We start from the raw sequence: 21,069 nt of genomic DNA on the forward strand, positions 1-21,069 counted from the left end.
ATGATAGCTGTGTGGAATGAGCTTCCTGTAGAAGTAGTAGAGGCCAGTTCAGTTGTGTCACTTAAGGTAAAATTGGATAGGTATATGGACAGGAAAGGAGTGGAGGGTTATGGGCTGAGTGCGGGTAGGTGGGACTAGGTGAGATTAAGAGTTCGGCACGGACTAGGAGGGCCAAGAAGGCCTGTTTCCGTGCTGTGATTGTTATATGGTTTAACATACAAACTCCTTGCGCACAGCGATGGGATTTGAACCCAGGTCACCAGAACTGTAAAGCACGTGCTAACCACTCCACTATCCTCATTCTCCTACACTCTAGGGAACAATAAGTGGTTTGCTGATTTACTAAAAGCATTTTGAAAATCAAAATTAAAAACAGAGTTTAGAAATAAACAGACAAAAAGGACACACAATTGAAATGTTGACAATTCCTCTCCGATGAACCCCCCACCCACCCAACTGCTTGACCAACTGAGTTCTAGCTGGTTACATTTAGCTCATTAGGTTACCCTAGAACATACAACAGTACAGTACAAGCTCTTCAGCCCATGATGTTGTGATCATTTAAATTAGTGATCAAATTAGTGATCACTTAAATTAGTGATCAAATGCCCAACCAAACTAATCCCTTTTGCCTATACTATACCCATAACAAGTTTCATAACACATGCCAGTGATAATAAACCTGATTCTGATTCATATTCCTGCAAATTCACATGCCTATGCAAGAGCCTCTGGAATACTTACTGTACTTGCCTTGACTACTGCCCCTAGGTAGCACAATCCAAGCTACAATCTAATAAACACAAGAGAGTCAATGTGTACCTGCTGCCTGACCTGCTGAGTTCCCCCAGCACTCTGTGTTAAATTATTCCAATAAATGCTTTGGCTGCAGAACAATGTCTGTGTGTAACTTTCCATATTCAAGGTCAAGCACCCTGAGCGAGACCGCCGGTCAAATGTTAATCAGTAACAAATTATGCTTCATGATAATGGGTGCTCTCCTGAAGTGTACAAGAGGTTGCAAAAGACCTTCCCACTGACATGAACATTTGAATTTAGGTCCCACTAATGATGCCCAACAGCTAAACCCCCAACTCCCACAAATTCCAGGTTTTTAATTCTAATCTCTTAGATGCTAATAATTGCTTTTTATAATAAATCCAGACCTGGAAGTATCAAATGTAGATACATTTTCTGTAATCACAAATCATTCTTACCACGAATGGTGTTGGCACATATGTAGAAAATAAATACACAGGTACGTCCTGACTGAGGAACACAGCAGCTGTCAGCTGGGCAAGTCTGCGGTAAACAGTTAAGACAAAATTCATGTCACTATTTATTAGTTAACAGTATGGATATCAGAATGAAGTAAGCTTTGAGGAACAGTGAATCAATTAATACCATTTATTAACAAGTCATATTTACATTTTTTGATACACAAGCTTCCCATATTATTGGAAGAAATTTGTATTGATAAGCAGACCTATTTGTCCATTTTGGATTGTAGTGTTTGCACGTCAGGAAGAATGTGCTGAGTCACATTGCACATACTCCTACAGTCTGCTCCTCTATCACCATGCCTGTTTTCTAACCACTCCTAGATAAATATTATATATTAATTTTATTTTACCTACTCCATACTTGATGGTCGTGCAATCATCTGCACTAGCCCTAAGCTCTAAAATGCATTCCCTTAAATCTTTCTTGACATTTGTCCTATACAAGAGCTTTATTAAAAATCCTTAAGACATTGGAACAGAATTAGGCCATTTGGTTCATTGAGTCTGTGCTGCCATTTCATCTTAGCTAATTTATTGTCCCTCTCAAACACATTATTTCTATTTAGAAATACAGCATGGAACAGGCCCTTCCAGCCTAACGAGCCACACCGCCCAGCAACCCACCTATTTAACACTCGCCCAATCACAGGACACTTTTCAATGACCAATTAAGCTATTAATCAGTATGTCTTTGGACTGTAGGAGGAAACTGGAGTACCTGAAAGAAACCGACACAGTTGACAAGGAGAACATGCAAGATCCTGATAGAATTAAGTCTGAACACCAGAGATGAAATAGCATTGCAGTAACCACTATGCAACTGTGGCATCCATTCTCCTGCCTTCTCCCTGTAACCTTTGACACCCTGCGTAATCAAGAACCCGTTATGTGTTGCTTGGATATCCAGCATCTGCATATTTTCTCTTGCTTGTGATTGACCTTTCAACCGCCAGTTTAAATACACACAATGACTTGGCCTCTACAGCCACCTGGGACAACGAATACCACAGGTCCTCCATTCGATAAAGAGGCTGTCCCCTCTGGTCTTAGGTTCTCCCACCACAGGAAACAATCTCACCATATTCAACATTTGATAGGTTTCAATGAGGTCACTACTCATACTTCTGATTTCCAATGAGCACAGGTCCAGAGCTATTAAATGCTCCTCATATATGCCTTTCACTTCCCAAATCATTTTCATGAACTTCCTTTGAACCCTCTCCAATTTCAACACATCCTTTCTAAGGGGCCCAAACCTGCTCATAATACTCCAACAGAGGCCTCACCAGTGCTTTATAAAGCCTCAATATTACATCCCTGCTTACATGTTTTAGTCCTTGCTTTTATAATTTGGTCCTCTCAAAATAAACGCATTGCATTATTCAAACATTGCATTTGCCTTCCTCACCACCGAGTCAACCTGCAAATTAACCTTTAGGGAATCCTGCAAAAGGACTCCCGAGTCCTTTTGAACCTCAGAATTTTGAATTCTCTCACAATTCATAAAACAGTTTATATTTTTATTTCTTCTACCACAGTGTATGATCCTGCACTTCTCGACACTGCATTCCATCTGCCACTTTGCCCATTCTTCTAATTTATGTCTTTCTGTAGCCTCTCTACTTTCTCAAAGCTACCTGCCCCTCCTACTACCTTCATTATCATCCACAAATTTGGCCACAAAGCCATCAATTCCATCATCCAAATCATTGACATATAACGAAAAGAAGCGGTCCCAACAGACCCCTGTGGAACATCCCTAGTCACTGACAGCCAACCAGAAAAGGCTCCTTTTATTCCAAATCTTTGCCTCCTGCCAATTAGCCTAGCATCTTTCTTGTGATATTATGGGCTTTTAAAAGTGTTGAGTAGCCTGAGTGGTGCCTTGTCAAAGGCCTTCTGAAAATCCAAGTACTCAACCTCCACTGATTCTCCTCAGTCTATCCTGTTTGATATTTCTTCAAAGAATTCCAACAGATATGTCAGGCAAGATTTTCCCCTCAGGAAACCATGCTGACTACAGCCTATTTTATCATATGCCTCCAAGTAGCCCAAAACCAAAAATCCTTAATAATCAACTCCCACAACTTCCCAACCACTGAAGTCAGACTAACTGATTCACAATTTCCTTTCTTTTGTCTTACTCCCTTCTTGAAGAGTGCAGTGACATTTAAAATTCCCCAGTCTTCTGGAACCACACCAGAATAAATTGATTCTTAGAACCATAGAACATTGCAGCACAGAAACAGGCCTTTTGGCCCTTCTTGGCTGTGCTGAACCATTTTTCTGCCTAGTCCCTCTGACCTGCACCTGGACCATATCCCTCCATACACCTCTCATCCATGTACCTGTCCAAGTTTTTCTTAAATGTTAAAAGTGAGCCCGCATTTACCACTTCATCTGGAAGCTCATTCCACACTCCCAACACTCTCTATGTGAAGACGCCCCCTCCCCCATGTTCCCTTTAAACTTCTCCCCCTTCACCCTTAACTCCTGTCCTCTGGTTTTTTTCTCCCCTAGCCTCAGTGGAAAAAGCCTGCTTGCATTCACACTGTCTGTACCCATCATAATTTTATATACCTCTATCAAGTCTCCCCTCATTCTTCTATGCTCCAAGGAATAAAGTCCTAACCTATTCAACCTTTCTCTGTAACTCAGATTCTCAAGTCCCAGCAACATCCTTGTGAACCTTCTCTGAACTCTTTCAACCTTATTAATATCCTTCCTATAATTCAGTGACCAAAACTGCACACAATACTCCAAATTCGGCCTCACCAATGCCTTATACAACCTCACCATAACATTCCAACTCTTATACTTAATACTTTGATTTATAAAGACCAATGTACCAAAAGCTCTCTTTACTACCCTATCTACCTGTGACGCCACTTTTAGGGAATTTTGTATCTGTATTCCCAGATCCCTCTGTTCTACTGCACTCCTCAGTGCCGTACCATTTACCTTGTATGTTCTACCTCGGTTTTCCCTTCCAAAGTGCAATACCTCACACTTGTCTGTATTAAACTCCATCTGCCATTTTTCAGCCCATTTTTCCAGCTGGTCCAAATCCCTCTGCAAGCTTTGAAAACCTTCCTCACTGTCCACTACACCTCTAATCTTTGTATCATCAGCAAATTTGCTGATCCAATTTACCACATTATCAGCCAGATCATTGATATAGATGACAAATAACAATGGACCCAGCACTGATCCCTGTGGCCTCCACTCAAAGAAGCAATCCTCCACTACCACTCTCTGACTTCTCCCATTGAGCCAATGTCTAATCCAATTTACTACCTCTCCATGCATTCCTAGCGACTGTATCTTCCTAACCTCCCATGCGGTACCTTGTCAAAGGCTTTACTGAAGTCCATGTAGACAACATCCACTGCCTTCCCTTCATCCACTTTCCTAGTAACCTCCTCGAAAAACTCTAATAGATTTGTTAAACTGACCTACCACACACAAAGCCGTGTTGACTCTCCCTAATATGTCCCTGTCTATCTAAATACTTGTCGATCCTATCTCTTAGTACTCCTTCTAATAATTTACCTTCTACCGACGTCAAACTTACCAGCCTACAATTTCCCGGATTACTTTTAGAGCCTTTTTTTAAACAACGGAACAACATGAACTATCCTCCAATCCTCCGGCACCTCACCCGTGGATACCGACATCTTAAATATATCTGCCAGGGCCCCTGCAATTTCAACACTAATCTCCTTCAAGGTCCGAGGGAATACCTTGTCAGGTCCTGGGGATTTATCTACTCTGATTTGCCTCAAGATAGCAAGCACCTCTTCCTCTTCAATCTGTATAGGTTCCATGACCTCACTACTTGTTTGCCTTACTTCCATTGACTCCATGCCAGTTTCCTTAGTAAATACAGACGCAAACAACCCATTTAAGATCTCCCCCATTTCTTTTGGTTCCATAGATAGCCGACTACTCTGATCTTCAAGAGGACCAATTTTATCCTTTACTATCCTTTTGCTCTATATATACCTGTAGAAGCTCTTTGGATTATCCTTCACCTTGACTGCCAAAGCTACCTCATGTCTTCCTTTAGTCCTCCTGATTTCTTTCTTAAGTTTTTTTTTTGCCCTTTTTATACTCCTCAAGCACCTTATTTGCTCCATTTCCTATACATGTCATACATCTCTCTTCTTTATCAGAGTTCCAATATCGCTAGAGAACCAAAGTTCCTTATTCTTATTCACTTTGCCTTTAATCCTGACAGCAACATACAAACTCTGCACTCTCAAAATTTCTCCTTTGAAGGCCTCCCACTTACCAACAACATCCTTGCCAGAGAACAACCTGTCCCAATCTACGCTTTTTAGATCCTTTCTCTGTTCTTCAAATTTGGCCTTTTTCCAGTTTAGAACCTCAACCCGAAGACCAGATCTATCTTTATCCGTGATCAAGTTGAAACTAATGGTGTTATGATCACTGGAACCAAAGTATTCCTCTACACATACTTCGTCACCTGTCCTAACTCGTTTCCTAGTAAGAGATCTAATATTGCATCCTCTCTAAAAATCCCACGTGAAAAATGCAAATCAATCCCACAACAACAGCAAATACCTTGTGAAGATGCTGGAAGAAACAGGTACACAAGTATCTATATCCACGGTAAAATGAGTCCTATATCGACATAACCTGAAAGGCTGCTCAGCAAGGAAGAAGCTACTGCTCCAAAACCACCATAAAAAAGCCAGACTACAGTTTACAAGTGCACATGGAGACAAAGATCTTACCTTTCAGAGAAATGTCCTCTGGTCTGATGAAACAAAAATTGAATTGTTTGGCCATAATTACCATCATTATGTTTGGAGTAAAGAGGGTGAGGTTTGCAGGCCGAAGAACACTATCCCAACCGTGAAGCATGGGGGAGGCAGCATCATGTTGTGGGGGTGCTTTGCTGCAGGAGGGACTGGTGCACTTCACAAAATAGATGGCATCACGAGGAAGGAAAATTATGTGGATATATTGAAGCAACATCTCAAGACATCAGCCAGGAAGTTAAAGCTCGGTCACAAATGGGTCTTCCAAATGGACAATGACCCCAAGCATACCTCCAAAGTTGTAGCAAAATTGTTTAAGAACAACGAAGTCAAGGTACCGGAGTGGCCATCACAAAGTTCTGACCCCAATCCGATAGAAAATTTGTGGGCAGAACTGAAAAAGCGTGTGCAAGCAAGGAGGCCTACAAACTTGACTCAGTTACACCAGTTCTGTCTGGAGGAATGGAACAAAATTCCAGCAATTTATTGTGAGAAGCTTGTGGAAGGCTACCCAAAACGTTTGACCCAAGTTAAACAATTTAAAGGCAATGCTACCAAATACTAACAAAGTGTATGTAACCTTCTAACCCAGTGGGAATGTGATGAAAGAAACAAAACCTGAAATAAATCATTCTCTCTATTATTATTCTGACATTTCACATTCTTAAAATAAAGTAGTGATCCTAACTGACCTAAGAGGGGGACTGTTTTCTAGGATTAAATGTCAGGAATTGTGAAAAACTGAGTTTAAATGTATTTGGCTAAGGTGTATATAAACTTCTGACTTCAACTGGACATGCTCAAGCTTTTCAGTCAGCAGCAAGTCATCACTAAAATCACCAAGTGAATACTGAAGTATTCATTAAGTACCTCTGCTATTTCTTCCGGTTCCAAACACACTTCCCCACTGTCACACTTGATAGGTCCTATTCTTTCACGTCTTATCCTCTTGCTTTTCACATACTTGTAGAATGCCTTGGGGTTTTCCTTAATCCTGCCTGCCAAGGCCTTCTCATGGGCTCTTCTGGCTCTCCTAATTTCCTTTTTAAGCTCCTTCCGGTTAGCCTTATAATCTTCTAGATCCCTAACATTACATAGATCTCTGTACCTTTTGTAAGCTTTTCTTATCTTCTTGACTAGATTTATTACAGCCTTTGTACAGGACGATTCCTGTACCCTACCATAACTTCCCTGTCTCATTGGAACGTACCTATACAGAACTCTACACAAATATCCCGAATATTTGCCACAGTCCTTCTGTACTTTTCCCTGAGAACATCTGTTCCCAACTTAAGCTTCCAATTTCCTGCCTGATAGCCTCATAATTCCCTTTACTCCAATTAAACACTTTTCTAACTTGTCTGTTCCTATCTCTCTCCAATGCTATTGTAAAGGAGATAGAATTATGACCACTATCTCCAAAATGCTCTCCCACTGAGGAATCTGACACCTGACCAGGTTCATTTCCCAATACCAAATCAAGTACGGTCTCTCCTCTTGTAGGCTTATCTACATATTGTGTCAAGAAACCTTCCTGAACCTACCTAACAAACTCCACCCCATCTAAACCCCTTGCTCTCGGGAGATGCCAATCGATATTTGGGAAATTGAAATATCCCATCAAGATAACTCTGTTATTATTACACCTTTCCAGGATGTGTTTCCCTATCTGCTCCTTGATATCCTAGTTACTATTGGGCGGACCATAAAAAACACTGAGTAAAGTTATTGACCCTTTCTTGTTCCTAACCTCCACCCACAGAGACACTGTAGACAATCCCTCCATGATGTACATCTTTTCTGCAGTCGGGACACAATATCTGATCAACAGTGTTACGCCCCCACCTCTTTTGCCTCCCTCCCTGTCCTTTCTGAAACATCTAAAACCTGGTACTTGAAGTAACCATTCCTGTCCCTGAGCCATCCAAACCTCTGTAATGGCCACCACATCATATCTCCAAGTACTGATCCACGCTCTAAGCTCATCCGCTTTGTTCACAATACTCCTTGCATTAAAATAGACACATCTCAAACCATCCATCTGACAGCATGCCTTCTCTATTATCTGCCTATCCTCCCTCACGTGCTGTCTCCTAGCTTTCTCCATTTGTGAGCCAACCGCCTTTTCCTCCGTCACTTCAGTTTGGTTCCCACCCCCCAACAATTCTAGTTTAAACTCTCCCCAGAAGCCTTAGCAATCCTCCCTGCCAGGATATTGGTCCCCCTGGGATTCAAGTGTAACCTGTATTTTTGTACAGGTCACACCTGCCCCAATGATCCAGAAATCTGAATCCCTGCCCCCTGCTCTAATCCCTCAGCCACGCATTTATCCTCCACCTCATTCTATTCCTATACTCATTGTCGCGTAGCACAGGCAGTAATCCAGAGATTACTACCTTGGCGGTCTTGCTTCTCAACTTCTTTCCTAACTCCCTATACTTTTTTTTTTCAGGACTTCTTCCCTTTTCCTACCCATGTCATTAGTACCAATATGTACCATGACCTCTGGCTGTTCTCCCTCCCACTGCAGGATATCTTGGGCGCGATCTGAAACATTCCGGACCCTGGCACCTGGGAGGCAAACTACCATCCGAGTTTCTTTCCTGCATCCATAGAATTGCCTGTCTGACTCCCTAATTATAGAGTTCCCTATCACTACTGCCTTCCTCTTCCCTTCCCTACCCTGCTGAGCTACAGGGCCGGACTCCGTGCCAGAGGCATGGCCACTGTTGCTTCCCCCAGGTAGGCTGTCTTCCCCCCCCCCCCCAACAGTACACAAACAGGAGTACTTATTGTCAAGGGGTACAGCTACAGGGGTACTCTCTAGTTCCTGACTCTTCCCCTTTCCCCTCCTGACTGTGACCCACTTGTCTATCTCCCATGGCCCCAGTGTGACCACCTGCCTATAACTCCTATCACCTTCTCATTCTCCCTGATCAGGCGAAGGTCATTGAGCTGCATCTCCATTTCTCTAACTCGGTCCCTTAGGAGCTGCAGTTTGACACACTGGGTGCAGATATGGCCGTCCAGGAGGCTGGGAGACTCCAGGACCTCCCACATCTGACACTGAGCACAGAACACCAGCCTCACACACATACTACTTGCTTTCCGCATTAACACAGTTAAACCTACCTCGCCTTGTCCCGTTATCGCTTAAGCCCATTGAGCCAAACTCCTACCACTTTGCTGCCTCTCACTCTACTGCCCACTCCGAATGCTGCCTGCTGGATATGGTGGTCTTCTTTTTAAACCTTTTGTGCTCTACTGGCTGACATCACGCGCCTGCGCAGTCTTACTTCTCTTTTACCCTGTGTAGTAAAACTGCCTTTGCTCTTCCAAATTGCCTCCAGAAGTTCCAGCCATTGCTGTTCTGCCATCATCCCTGTCAATATTCTTTTCCAATCAATTTTGGCTAACTCCTCTTTTGCCTCTGTAATTCCAGTTGCTCCACTGTAATATTGATACATCCGATTTTAGCTTCTCCTCCTCAAATGGCAGTGTGAATTTTTATCATATTTTGATTACTGGCCCCTAAGATATTGATTCAGTTATATACCAAAGCAGCCTGCCTTGGAAGATGCATGCTGGAAGATGCCCCTTCTAGGTACATCACAAAAGGCCGGATCTTACTGAACAAGTAATCTGACTCTGGGTGTACCTAATGGAAGTGTGTAGTAGGTTATTCAGAACTAATCTTTACAATATCTAATAATAAAAAAAAAAAAAAATCGGCTTGTCACTATGAAGAAAGAGTAAAATAAAAACCTTGCATACCATAAGACATAGGAACAGAAGTAGAACATTTGGCCCATCAAGTTGCTCACCATTCCATCATGGCTGTTTTATGATCCCTCTCAACCTTAATCTCCTGCCTTCTCCTTGTAACCATTGACACACTGATTAATCACAAACCTATCAACCTCCACTTTAAGTGTAATCAATGATTTGGCCTCCACAGCTGTCTGTGGCAACAAATTCCATAGATTCACCACCCTCTGACTAACAAAATTCCTCCATCTCTGTTCTAAACAGCCATCCTTCTATTCTGCAGTTTCCCAGACTTCCCCTACTAAAGGAAACATCATCTCCACATCCACTCTATCTAGGCCTTATAATATTCATTATCTTTTAATCAGATTCCTTTCCCCACCTCCATCCTGCTAAATTCTAGTGAGTACAGGTCCAGAACCATATGTTAACCCTTTCAAGTCAAGCTTGTCATTTAACTATATACACTTATATAACCATATAACATATATTGAAACAAGACCATGTTTCTCTTAAACAGAGTGTAAAGTACAGTAATTCACATAACACACTCCAACTTATGAAGGCAAGGATAAAACCTATAGATGTATCTTGCATAAATAACAAACTAAAGGATGCTAATTAAATATTGTAAGGTATGGAACAGATTCACCAGTGACTCTTCAGCAGGGAGTTCAGAAGCCTAGTGGCCTGAGGGAAATAGCTGTTTCCCATCCTGACCGTTGTTGTTTTTATGCATTGTAGTCTCTTGTTTGATGGTAGAAAGTCAAAGAGAATGCTGGATGGATGAATGGGGTCCTTAATAAAACTAAGGGCTCTGCTTACGCAGTGCTCCTGATAAATGTACCAGATGGATGGTAGGGAGACCCCTATGATCCTGTCAACTGTTCAAAACAGTCCTTTGTAGAGACTTGTGGTTCGTTGCTTGGCTGCTTCTATGCCTGATGGAAATGTGGCTTGTCAGGATGCTCTCAAATGGTGCTCCTGTAAAACGCAGTCAAGATGGGAAGTGGGGGTGGGGGGAACAGTCTTGTTTGCCTCAATCTCCTTAGGAAGTGGAAGTGCTGTTGTGCCTTCTTGTTCAGGGAGGTGATATTAAAGGACCAGGTGAGGGTCATCCATGATGTAAACTTCCAGGAACTTGGTGCACTTAACTGTCTCTCTGGAGGAGCCATGTATTCGCGGAGACGATGGTTCGTCTGCAGCTTCCTCAAGTCCACAATGATTTCCTTTGTCTCCTTCAAGTTCAGGCTTAGGTTGTTCTTCTCACAACAATCCACCAGCTGCTCCACTTCCTCTCTATGCTCCATCTCATCATTGTTCTTGAGGAAGCCAAAAATGACTGCAAAACTTGACGACATGGTTTGAGCTGAATCCTAAGACACAGTCATGCGTCAGCAGTGTGAACAGCAGCAGGTTGAGCAGAAAGCCTTGGGGAGTACCAGTGCTCATTGTACTGTTGCCTTATTATTAATAAGTCCAGTATCCAGTTGCAGAGGGAGGTATTGAGACTCAGCAAGACATTTCCAGAATCGTAACCACAAGGCCTCATTATAGCCAATGCTGAACTTTTATGGTGTAGTTACTTTTGCATTGCGAAGTAGAATAGTCCACACACTGCAGATAACGGTCTTCAGGTAATCATTTACATATAGATAGCACAGACTGCTCTTGGAAGCAAACAAAGACAGCTTATCCCACTGGCTTGGGGTTCAGGCTGGACAATAGCTTAGAGATGTTTGAGTAACTCAACAGGTCAGGCAGCATTTAAAGAGGGGAATAAACAGTTGACGTTTCGGGTTAAGACTCATCAGGCCAAGCAACCCTTGGCTGAAAATATCGACTGTTTATTAATTTCCATAGATGCTGCCTGACCTGCTGAGTTCCTCCAGCATCTGGATGTCCAGCATCAGCAGAATCTCTAATGTTTAGAGATGTTTGATTTGCTTTTCCAGTCCTGGATTGAATGAAAAGGAAAGACATAGCACATTCCAACATTGCTCAATAGCACCCACCTCATACTGCTACACCTGCTCTTCTCTTGTCCTCGAGTATCATATCCAATCACAACACCCCTCTGTTTCAGGTCTGAGAAGCACTTCTCCAGATATTTCAATAAACCCTGCAAAATTGAACAAATTTTGAACAAATTAAGAACAAATTAAAATAAACAGAATCAATTTTATTATCACTGACATTTAATTATTTTTGTGACTGCAATACAATGCAAAACACAAAAGGCTACTGCAAATTACAGGAAGAAATAAATAGCATAAAATAGTGCAAAAAAGAGTAAAATAGTGAGGAAGTGTTCAAAATTCATGAACCATTCTGAAATTATGACAGAGAGGAAGAAGCTGTTCCTAAAAGTTGAACTTGTGGCTTCCGGCTCCTGTACCTCCTCCACGTTGGTAGTAATGGGAAGAGGGAATATCCTGTGAGAGTCCTTCATGATGGATGTCACTTTTTTGGAGCACAACTTCTTGAAGACGTCCTCAGTGATGGCGAGGTTAGTGCCCATGATTGAGCTGGCTAAGTTTACAACCCTATGTAGCTTTCTTCAGACCTGTGCAATGGAACCTCCATACCAGTCAGTGTTACACCAAGATACAAAATTAAATTATTCTTATCTAATGATATGCCAATTTGAAATAAAGCCTAACTGTAATATTCTTACAAAAGAGAATCGCCATCCAGATACATCTTGCTTGCCTTCCATGTTATAATAACTCCTCTAATGGTGTAAACAATCATATTACCAGCCTGGGAAATGTTTTCCAGAGAAGAGGTGACTAAGAAATGAACTGATACAAATCTTTAAACTCTCAAGGATTTTGGACAGATGGAGAAGACTTTTCCAAGTGTGGAAGCCCAAACGTAAACTACAGGACTGTCATTTAAAAATCCAGTAAGGAATTCAGTGCCCCACTCTTTTCCTCACCTGCCCATCACCTCCCTCTGATGCCCCTCTTTTTACCATTTCTCCCAATGGTTCACTCTACTCTCCTATCAGATTCTCCTTCTTCAGCCCTTTACTTTTCCATCTGTCACCTCCAAGCTTCTTACTTCATCATCCCCTCCCCTACAGATACTCTTTCTTTCCAGTCCTGATGAAGAGCCTCAGCCTAAAATGTTGACTGTTTATTCCTGTCCTTAGCTACTGCCTGACCTGCTGACTTCCACCACATTTTGTGCATTGTTCTCAAGGAACTCAATTGGGTTTTTTAAAAACCCAAATAATTGAGTAGTAGACACAAAAGTTCTGATAGAGTTCAAGAATATCAAACAAGCCACATGGCTCCATCCTCCCAGTATCATGTGCCCTGTCCACTTCCTTCTCAGAATCAGAATCAGGTTTATTATCACCAGCATGTGACGTGAAATGTTTTAAATTAACAGAAGCATTTCAATGCAATACATAATCTAGTAGAGGAAAAAAAACAAACAAGTAAATCAATTATGTATATTGAAAAGATTTTTTTTAATGTGCAAAAACAAATAGAGTATATTAAAAAGTGTCCCTTTAGGATTCAGATGGCAAAAAGGGAAGAAGCTGTTCCTGAATTGCTGAGTGTGTGCCTTCAAGCTTCTGTACCTCCTACCTGATGGTAACAGTGAGAAAAGGGCATGCCCTGGGTGCTGGGGGTCTTTAATAATGGACATTGCCTTTCTGAGACACTGCTCCTTGAAGATGTCCTGGGTACTTTGTAGGCTAATACCCAAGATGGAGCCGACTAAATTACAACCCTCTGCAGCTTCTTTTGGTCCTGTGCAGTAGCCCCCCACCCCATACCAGACAGTGATGTAGCCTGTCAGAATGTTCTCCACTGTACAACTACAGAAGTTTTTGAGTGCATTTGGTGAAATGCCAAATCTCTTCAAACTCCTAATGAAGTATAGCCGCTGTTCTGCCTTCTTTACAACTACAATTGAGATGTTGGGACCAGGTTAGATCCTCAGAGATCTTGACACCCAAGAACTTGAAGCTGCTCACTCTCTCCACTTCTGATCCCTCTATGATTGGTATGTGATTCTTCGTCTTACCCTTCCTGAAGTCCACAATCAACTCTTTGTCTTACTGACATTGAGTGCTAGGTTGTTGCTGCAGCACCATTCCCCTAGTTGGCATATCTCACTCCTGTACGCCCTCGTCACCACCTGAGATTCTACCAACAATGGTTGGTATTAATCTCTCAGCCTCAGACTTGAATATGCTCAATGAGTGAGGAATCATCCAAGTAGACACTAGAATCAGAGTGATATACGTTCAAAATATACATTTACACGCATTAGGAATTTGCTGCGGTGTGTTGGTCAGAGCACAACATGCAAAAAAAATTACATTCAACAATTATAAAGAATGAATTCCATAAAGGTGAATGAATCACAGTGGCAGGTGCAGAGCTGTGCAACAAGGTTACTCACAGGCTGCATAAAAGGAGAGTTTCGCAGCGGTTTAGACATTCCAGAGGCCCAGTCAGCTGCGGGAGCAGAGCACTTTGAATTATATAAAAATACAGAAGGGACAAGTGGGGCGGGCAATGTTGGGAGCAGGCCAGTGGAGAGAGTAGGAGCGTCAAGCTTTGTCTCAAGGGCTTTCATAGAGAAGAGGCTGAGACCAAAGAAACCGGTTAGAAGGGTTAGTTTTTCCTTTCGTGATTGCTGATTTGGTCTTGGTTGCCCATTGTACAGTGTGGGCAGGATGGCAGATATGGCAGTGGAATGCTCCTCCCGTAGGATGTGGGAATTCATGGAACCTGATGGTCTCCCTGATAACTAGACCTGCAGGAAGTGCAGCCAACTCCAGTTCCTGAAAGACCGCATTAAGGAGCTGGAGCTGGAATTGGATGAACCAAGGATGATCCGGGAGGCAGAGCACTGATAAACAAGACTTTTGAGCAGGTAGTTACACCCAGAAATTTGGGTAGTAGATGAGTGAACACCTAGAGAGGTAAAGGGAGAAATAAGTCAGTGGAGGATCCCCCCCCCTGTGGCCATTCCCTCAAAAACAGGTACCCTTTGGATACTGCTGATCTATCTCAGATTCAGATTCAGTTTATTGTCATTTAAAAACCACAAATGCAATGCAGTTAAAAAATGAGACAACGTTCCTCCAGAATGATATCACAAAAGTACATGACAAAACAGACTACACCAGAAAATCCACATAACGTTTGGCAATCCCCAATCCAGAGTCCAGAGAGGCTTCTGCGTATTAATATCGTGCTACCATCTTAGTGCGTTCCCTGGAAAAGAGCTGCAAATCCACCAGACAAAACAGGACCAAAAACTAAAGCTACAAGGCCTGCACAAAACCACATAGTTACAACAGTGCAAACAATACCATAATTTGAATAAAAAAATAGACCATGGGCACGGTAAAAATAGTCCCAATATGTTAAAAGACTATAAGTTCGAAAGAAACCACCACACAGTTTCCAGAAGTTCTCAGGGTCCCGACAGACTCGTCATCCCACGCCAGCAGCAGAAGGGAATACCCCCGCCACAGCGCCATCCAACTCAGCCATTCGCAGACACAACACATAATAAAAGCACCGTCGAACCCAGCCTCGCAGACACAGCACGCACTGAAAGCGACCTGACCGCAGTGGACTCCGAGCCTCTGACCATCCCCACCGTCACAGCTTCTCCGAGTTCCATCCTCTGCCAGGCGTATTAAGACGCCCCCGCCAACGGCCACCAGCAACACGACCCTGAGGACCCGGACCCCACAGCAGCAGCGGCAACAAAGAGGCCCTTCCTGGAGATTTCCAGATGTTCCTCCGTGCTCTGTGCTCCCACGTCCGTTTCTCATTAGATTAGGATTGCGCACGGCACCCCGCTTAACAAATAACATATCAGCTCCGGAGTGGCTGCTGCAACCTGTGTCGCGCTGCCATCTTGACCTCTGGGCAAAGCAGCAGCAGGCAAGACCAACAGGCTCTGAGTCTCAGAGGGGTCGGGTGAGGTCAGGCGGAGCAACAGTCATATCGGAGCACTCGATAGTCGGGGGGACAGACAGGAGGTTCTGCAGCAGCAAAAGTGACACCATGATAATGTGTTACCTCCCAGGTGCTGGGGTCCAGGATGCCTCTACGCAGTTGCAGAATACTCTTGAAGGGGAGGGTAAGCAGCCAGAGGTTGTAGTACATGTTGGTGTCAAAGACAAAGACAGGAGAGGGGTAAGGGTTCTGTGCAGTAAGTTCAGGGAGTTAGGAAGGAGGCTGAAGAGCAGGACCTCCAAGGTGGTAATCTCCGGATTACTCCGGTACTACGATCTATAGAAGTTCTGAACAGGAAGATAGCACAGGTGAATGAGTGGCTGAGGAGATGGTGCAGGGGATGGGGTTTCAAGTTCTTGAATCATTGGAACCTCTTCTGAGGAAGGGGTGACCTGTACAAGTGGGACAGGTTGTACCTGAACTGGAGGGAACCAATATACTGGGAGGAAAGTTTACTAATGCTATTGGGGAGGGCTTAAATTAAATTTTCAGGGGGTGGGATCTGAAGTGAACAGGCAGAGCATGGGGTGATTGGCACACTAGTAAAGACAGCTTGTAGGGAGTTTTTGAGGAAGGATAAGCAAATGATAGAACAAAGATATACTCTGCCAGATGGTTTGAGATGTGTTTATTTTAATATATGGAGTATTATAAATGGGTTGGGGGTGGCATTGTGGCTGCAGATTAGGAGGAAGTCATGGAGGGATTGTCTACTGAGTCATTGTGGGTGGAAGTCAGAAACAGGAAGGGGGTAATAACTCTATTGGGTGGTGTTTTTTTAAAAAAAAATAGATCCAATAGCAACAGGGATATTGAGGAGCACATGGGGAGGGCAGATTCTGGAATGGTGTGATAATAATAGTGTTGTTGTGATGGGAGATTTTAACTTTCATAATATAGACTGGCGAGATCGCCTTAGAGCAAGGGTTTAGATGGGGTGGAGTTTGGTAAGTGCATTCAGGAAGGTTTCCTGACGCAATATGTAGATAAGCCTACAAGACGAGAGGCTGTACTTGATCTGGTATTGGGAAATGCCTAGTTTAGTTAGTTGTCAGATCTCTCGGTGTGAGAGTATTTTGGAGGTGGTGATCACAACTCTGTCTCCTATACCATAGTGCTGGAGAGAGATAGGAACGAACAATTTGGGAAAGCATTTAGTTTGGGTAGGCAGGAACTTGGGAGCAGATGTTCTCAGGGAAATGCACAGCAGAAATGTGGGAAATGTTCAGGGAACATTTGCATGGCATTCTGCATAGGGACATTCCACTGAGGCAGGGAAAGGATGGTAGAGTAAAAGAACCATGGTGTACAAAGGATGTAGAAAATCTAGTTAATAATTAAAGTCTACAAAAGGTTCGAGAAACTAGGTACTGTTAGAGCTCTAGAAAACTACAAGGGTGCCAGGAAGGAGCTCAAGAATGAAATTAGGAGAGCTTGAAAGGGCATGAGAAGGCCTTGGTGAGCAGGATTAAGGAAAACCCCAAGATCTATAAGAACGTGAAGAGCAAGAGCTGTGTGAGAGTAGGACCATTCAGGTGTGATCGTGGAAATGTGCGCATGGAGTCGAAAGAGGTAGCAGAGGTACTCAATGAATACTTCAGTATTCACCAGTGAAAAGCAGTTTGGCATTTGCAGAGATGACTTACAGCAGACTGAAATGCTTGAGCATATAGACATTAAGAAAGAGGATGTGCTGGAGTTCTTGAAAAGGTATTAAGTTAGACAAGTCACCAGGACTGGACTAGATATACCCCAGGCTACAGTGGGAGGTGAAGGAGATTGCTGAGCCTCTTGTGATTATCTTTGCATCATCAATAGGGACGGGAGAAGTATCAGAGGACTGGAAGGTTGCAAATGTTGTTCCCTTGTTCAAGGGAGTAGAGCTAACCCAGGAAATTATAGACCAGTGAGTGTTACTTCAGTGGTGGGTAAGTTGTTGGAGAAGATCCCAAGAGGCAGGATTTATGAGCATATGGAAAGACATAATCTGATTAGGGATAGTCAGCATGGCTTTGTCAGGGGCAGGTTGTCTCTTACGAGCCTGATTGAATTCTTTAAGGATGTAACAAAACACACAGATGAAGGTAGAGCAGTGGATATGGTGTATTGGGATTTCAGTAAGGCTTATGATAAAGTTCCCCATATTAGGCTCACTTGGAAAGTAAGGAGGCGTGGGATCCAAGGAGACCTTGCTTTGTGGATCCAGAACTGGCTTGCCCACAGAAGGCAAAGAGTGGTTGTAGACGGGTCATTCTCTGTATGGAGGTTGGTGACCAGTGGTGTTCCACAGGGATCTATTCTGGGACCCCTCCTCTTTGTGATTTTTATAAATGACCTAGATGAGGAAGTAGAAGGCAGGGTTAGTAAGTTTGCTGATGATACAAAAGTTGGGGGTGTTGTGAATAGTCTGTTGGGTTGTCAGAAATTACAGCTGGGCATTGATAGAATGTAGAACTGGGCTGTGAAGTGGCAGATGGAGTTCCACCCAGATAAGTGTGAAGTGGTTCATTTTGGTAGGTCCAATTTGAAGACAGAATATAATATTAGTGGCAAGATTCTTGGCAGTGTGGAGGATCAGAGGGATCTTGGGGATCAGAGGGATCCCCAGGACACTCAAAGTTGCTGCGCAGGTTGACAGTGTTGTTAAGAAGGTATACAGTGTGATAACCTTTATCAAGTGTAGGAATGAGTCAAGAGCCATGAGGTAATGTTACAGCTATACAAGACCTTAGTTAGACCCCACCTGGAGTACTGTGTTCAGTTCTGGTCACCTCACTACAGTAAGAATGTGGATACTATAGAAAGAGTGCAGAGGAGATTTTCAAGGATGTTGCCTGAATTGGAGAGCATGCATTATGAAAATAGGTTGAGTGAACCTTGGAACGATGAAGGATGAGAGGTGACCTGATAGAGCTGTATGATGAGAGGCATTGACTGTGTGAATAGCCAGAAGCTTTTTCCCAGTGCTGAAATGTCTAACACTGGGGGGGGGGGGGGGGGGGGAGTGAAGGAGGGATAGTTTTAAATTGCTTGGTATTAGGTAAAATGGGGATGTCAGGGCCAAGTTTTTCCACAGAGTGGTGGGTGTGGGGAATGCACTGCCGGTGGCGGTGGATACAATGGGGTCTTTTGAGGGACTGTTAGATAGGTACATGGAGCTTAGAAAAACAGAGGGCTATGTGGTAGGACAATTCAAAGCAATTTTTAAGAGTAGGTTACATGGTCAGCACAACATTGTGGGCTGAAGGGCCTGTAATGTGCTGCAGATTTCTGTGCTCTTTTAGGATAACAATTATATACAAAAACTAATAAATTGGAGTTTAAACATGGAATAAAATTAATCATGTTAGCAGCATTACAAAAAGTGATTTAAAGTGTCTACAGAGCAGGTGACGGAGAGAGAAAATAAATAAAAAACATTGAATTTTCTAAAGGGATAAGATTAAACTTTTGGGAGAAAATTCATCTGCAGCATACACACTCAAAGGTACATGCTAGACATAATCTGCAAAACTGCCACATGATGGTCAATTTATTTGGCCATCAGTGTCAGGCAGTGTGTAAGGACACTTAAAAGACAGTTTTAAGATGAGTGAAAGATTTAAAAGGGATCTGAGACGTAACGTTTCCCACAGAGCGTAGTGGGTCTGTGGAATAAGCTGCCAGAGGAAGCTGTAGAGGCAGGTACAATACCTCAGCACTTGTCATAGCCAGTAATGTATCAAGCACGCATACATTAACAGGTCAGGTTCATTCATACTTCAGTTTGTTGTCTTTTATACACGTTGGTTGTTTGTAGGTCTTTGTTGTGTTCAGTTTTTCATTGATTCTACTATGTTTCTTTGTGTTTATGGAACTGTCCAAAAGAAAATGAATCTCAGGATAGTAAATGATGACACAAGACCACAGTCTGTTCCTTCAACCGATAATGTCTGCTCCACTGTTTGATAATGGCTGAACCTATCAAAAGTTGAAGGGTCTCAGTACAGTAGATGTGGAGAGATGCAATTCTACTCACTAGACCTGGAATATCTCACAATTAAATGCCATCTATTTTACCTGCTACGGGAGATTTCTACCATCATTTTGGTAGTGGTGTACACTCCACCTCAGGCCAAATGTCAAACAGGCTCTGGATGATCTCACCAAAGGATCCAACATGCACAAAACAGCACACTCTGATACCTTCACCATCATTTTGGGGGATTTTAATCAAGCCAGCTTGAAAAGCCACTAAATAATACTTTGAGAGGTTGGTCATGGCTAGAATCAACTCCTGCCTCAGCAAGGATCTGGACACACTGTAATTTGCCTATTGCCACAATAGGTCTACAGTGGACACAATCTCAATGGGTCTTCACGGCCTCGGATTATCTGGACAATATGAACACCCGTGTCAGGGTGCTGTTCACTGACTATAGTTCAGAATTTCACACCGTCAATCCTAGTCCTGATCAAAAAGCTCAAGAACCTGGGCCTCTGTACCTCCCTCTACAATTGGATCCTCAACTTCCTAACCAGAGACTACAATCTGTGTGGATAGCTAATAACATCTTCTCCTCACTGATGATCAACACTGGCATACATCAGGGGTGTGTTTAGCCCACTGCTCTACTCTCTCTGTACCCATGAATTAATGGCTAGGTATAGCTCAATTGCTTTCCATAAATTTGCTGATGGCACAACCATTGTTGGTAGGACATCAGATGGAGATGAGGGCGTACAGCAGGGAGATATACCATGTAGCTGAGTGGTGTTGTACCAACAGCCTTGCACTCAATGTCAGTAAGGATGATTGTGGACTTCAGAAAGGGCAGGATGAGGGAAAACAAACTGATCCTCTGAGGGATCAGAAGTGGAGAAAGTGGAGAGAATTTCAAGTTCCTGGGGTGTCAAGATCCCTGAGGATCTAACCTGGTTACAACATTTCAATGCAGTTATAAAGGCAGCAAGACAGTAGCCATATTTCATTAGGACTTTGGAAAGATTTAGTTTGTCACCTAAAACACTGGAAAATTTCTATAGAGGTTCTGCGGAGAGCATTCTGACAGACTGCGTCACTCTCTGGTATGGAGGACTACTGTACAGCACTGAAAGAAGCTGCAGAAAATTGTAAAATTAGTCAGTTCCATCTTGGGTACCAGCCTCTGTACCATCCAAGACATCTTCAAGGAGTGGTGCCTCAGAAAGGTGATATCTGTTATTAAAGTACTCTCTTCACCCAGGACA

General features: G+C 43.0%; 1 protein-coding gene across 3 annotated transcripts in view; it reads right to left on the bottom strand.

Annotated features, from left to right (window-relative positions):
* The window catches only part of pgm2l1 (phosphoglucomutase 2-like 1), a 158,551-nt gene that overhangs the window by 100,879 nt on the left and 36,603 nt on the right, over window positions 1–21,069 (bottom strand). For all 3 annotated transcript variants that reach the window (XR_009511050.1, XM_059963567.1, XM_059963566.1), the window contains exons 3-4: window positions 11,854–11,960; window positions 1,218–1,302 (exon numbers count right to left, since the gene is read on the bottom strand). Coding sequence is in view for 2 of the 3 variants with exons in the window: in XM_059963567.1 (XP_059819550.1) it covers window positions 1,218–1,302; window positions 11,854–11,960 (192 nt within the window). In the remaining variant the exon portion in view is untranslated. The remainder of the gene's footprint in view (window positions 1–1,217; window positions 1,303–11,853; window positions 11,961–21,069) is intronic.

Source organism: Hypanus sabinus, chromosome 3 (genome assembly GCF_030144855.1).
Source record: "Hypanus sabinus isolate sHypSab1 chromosome 3, sHypSab1.hap1, whole genome shotgun sequence".
Lineage (NCBI taxonomy): Eukaryota > Metazoa > Chordata > Chondrichthyes > Myliobatiformes > Dasyatidae > Hypanus > Hypanus sabinus.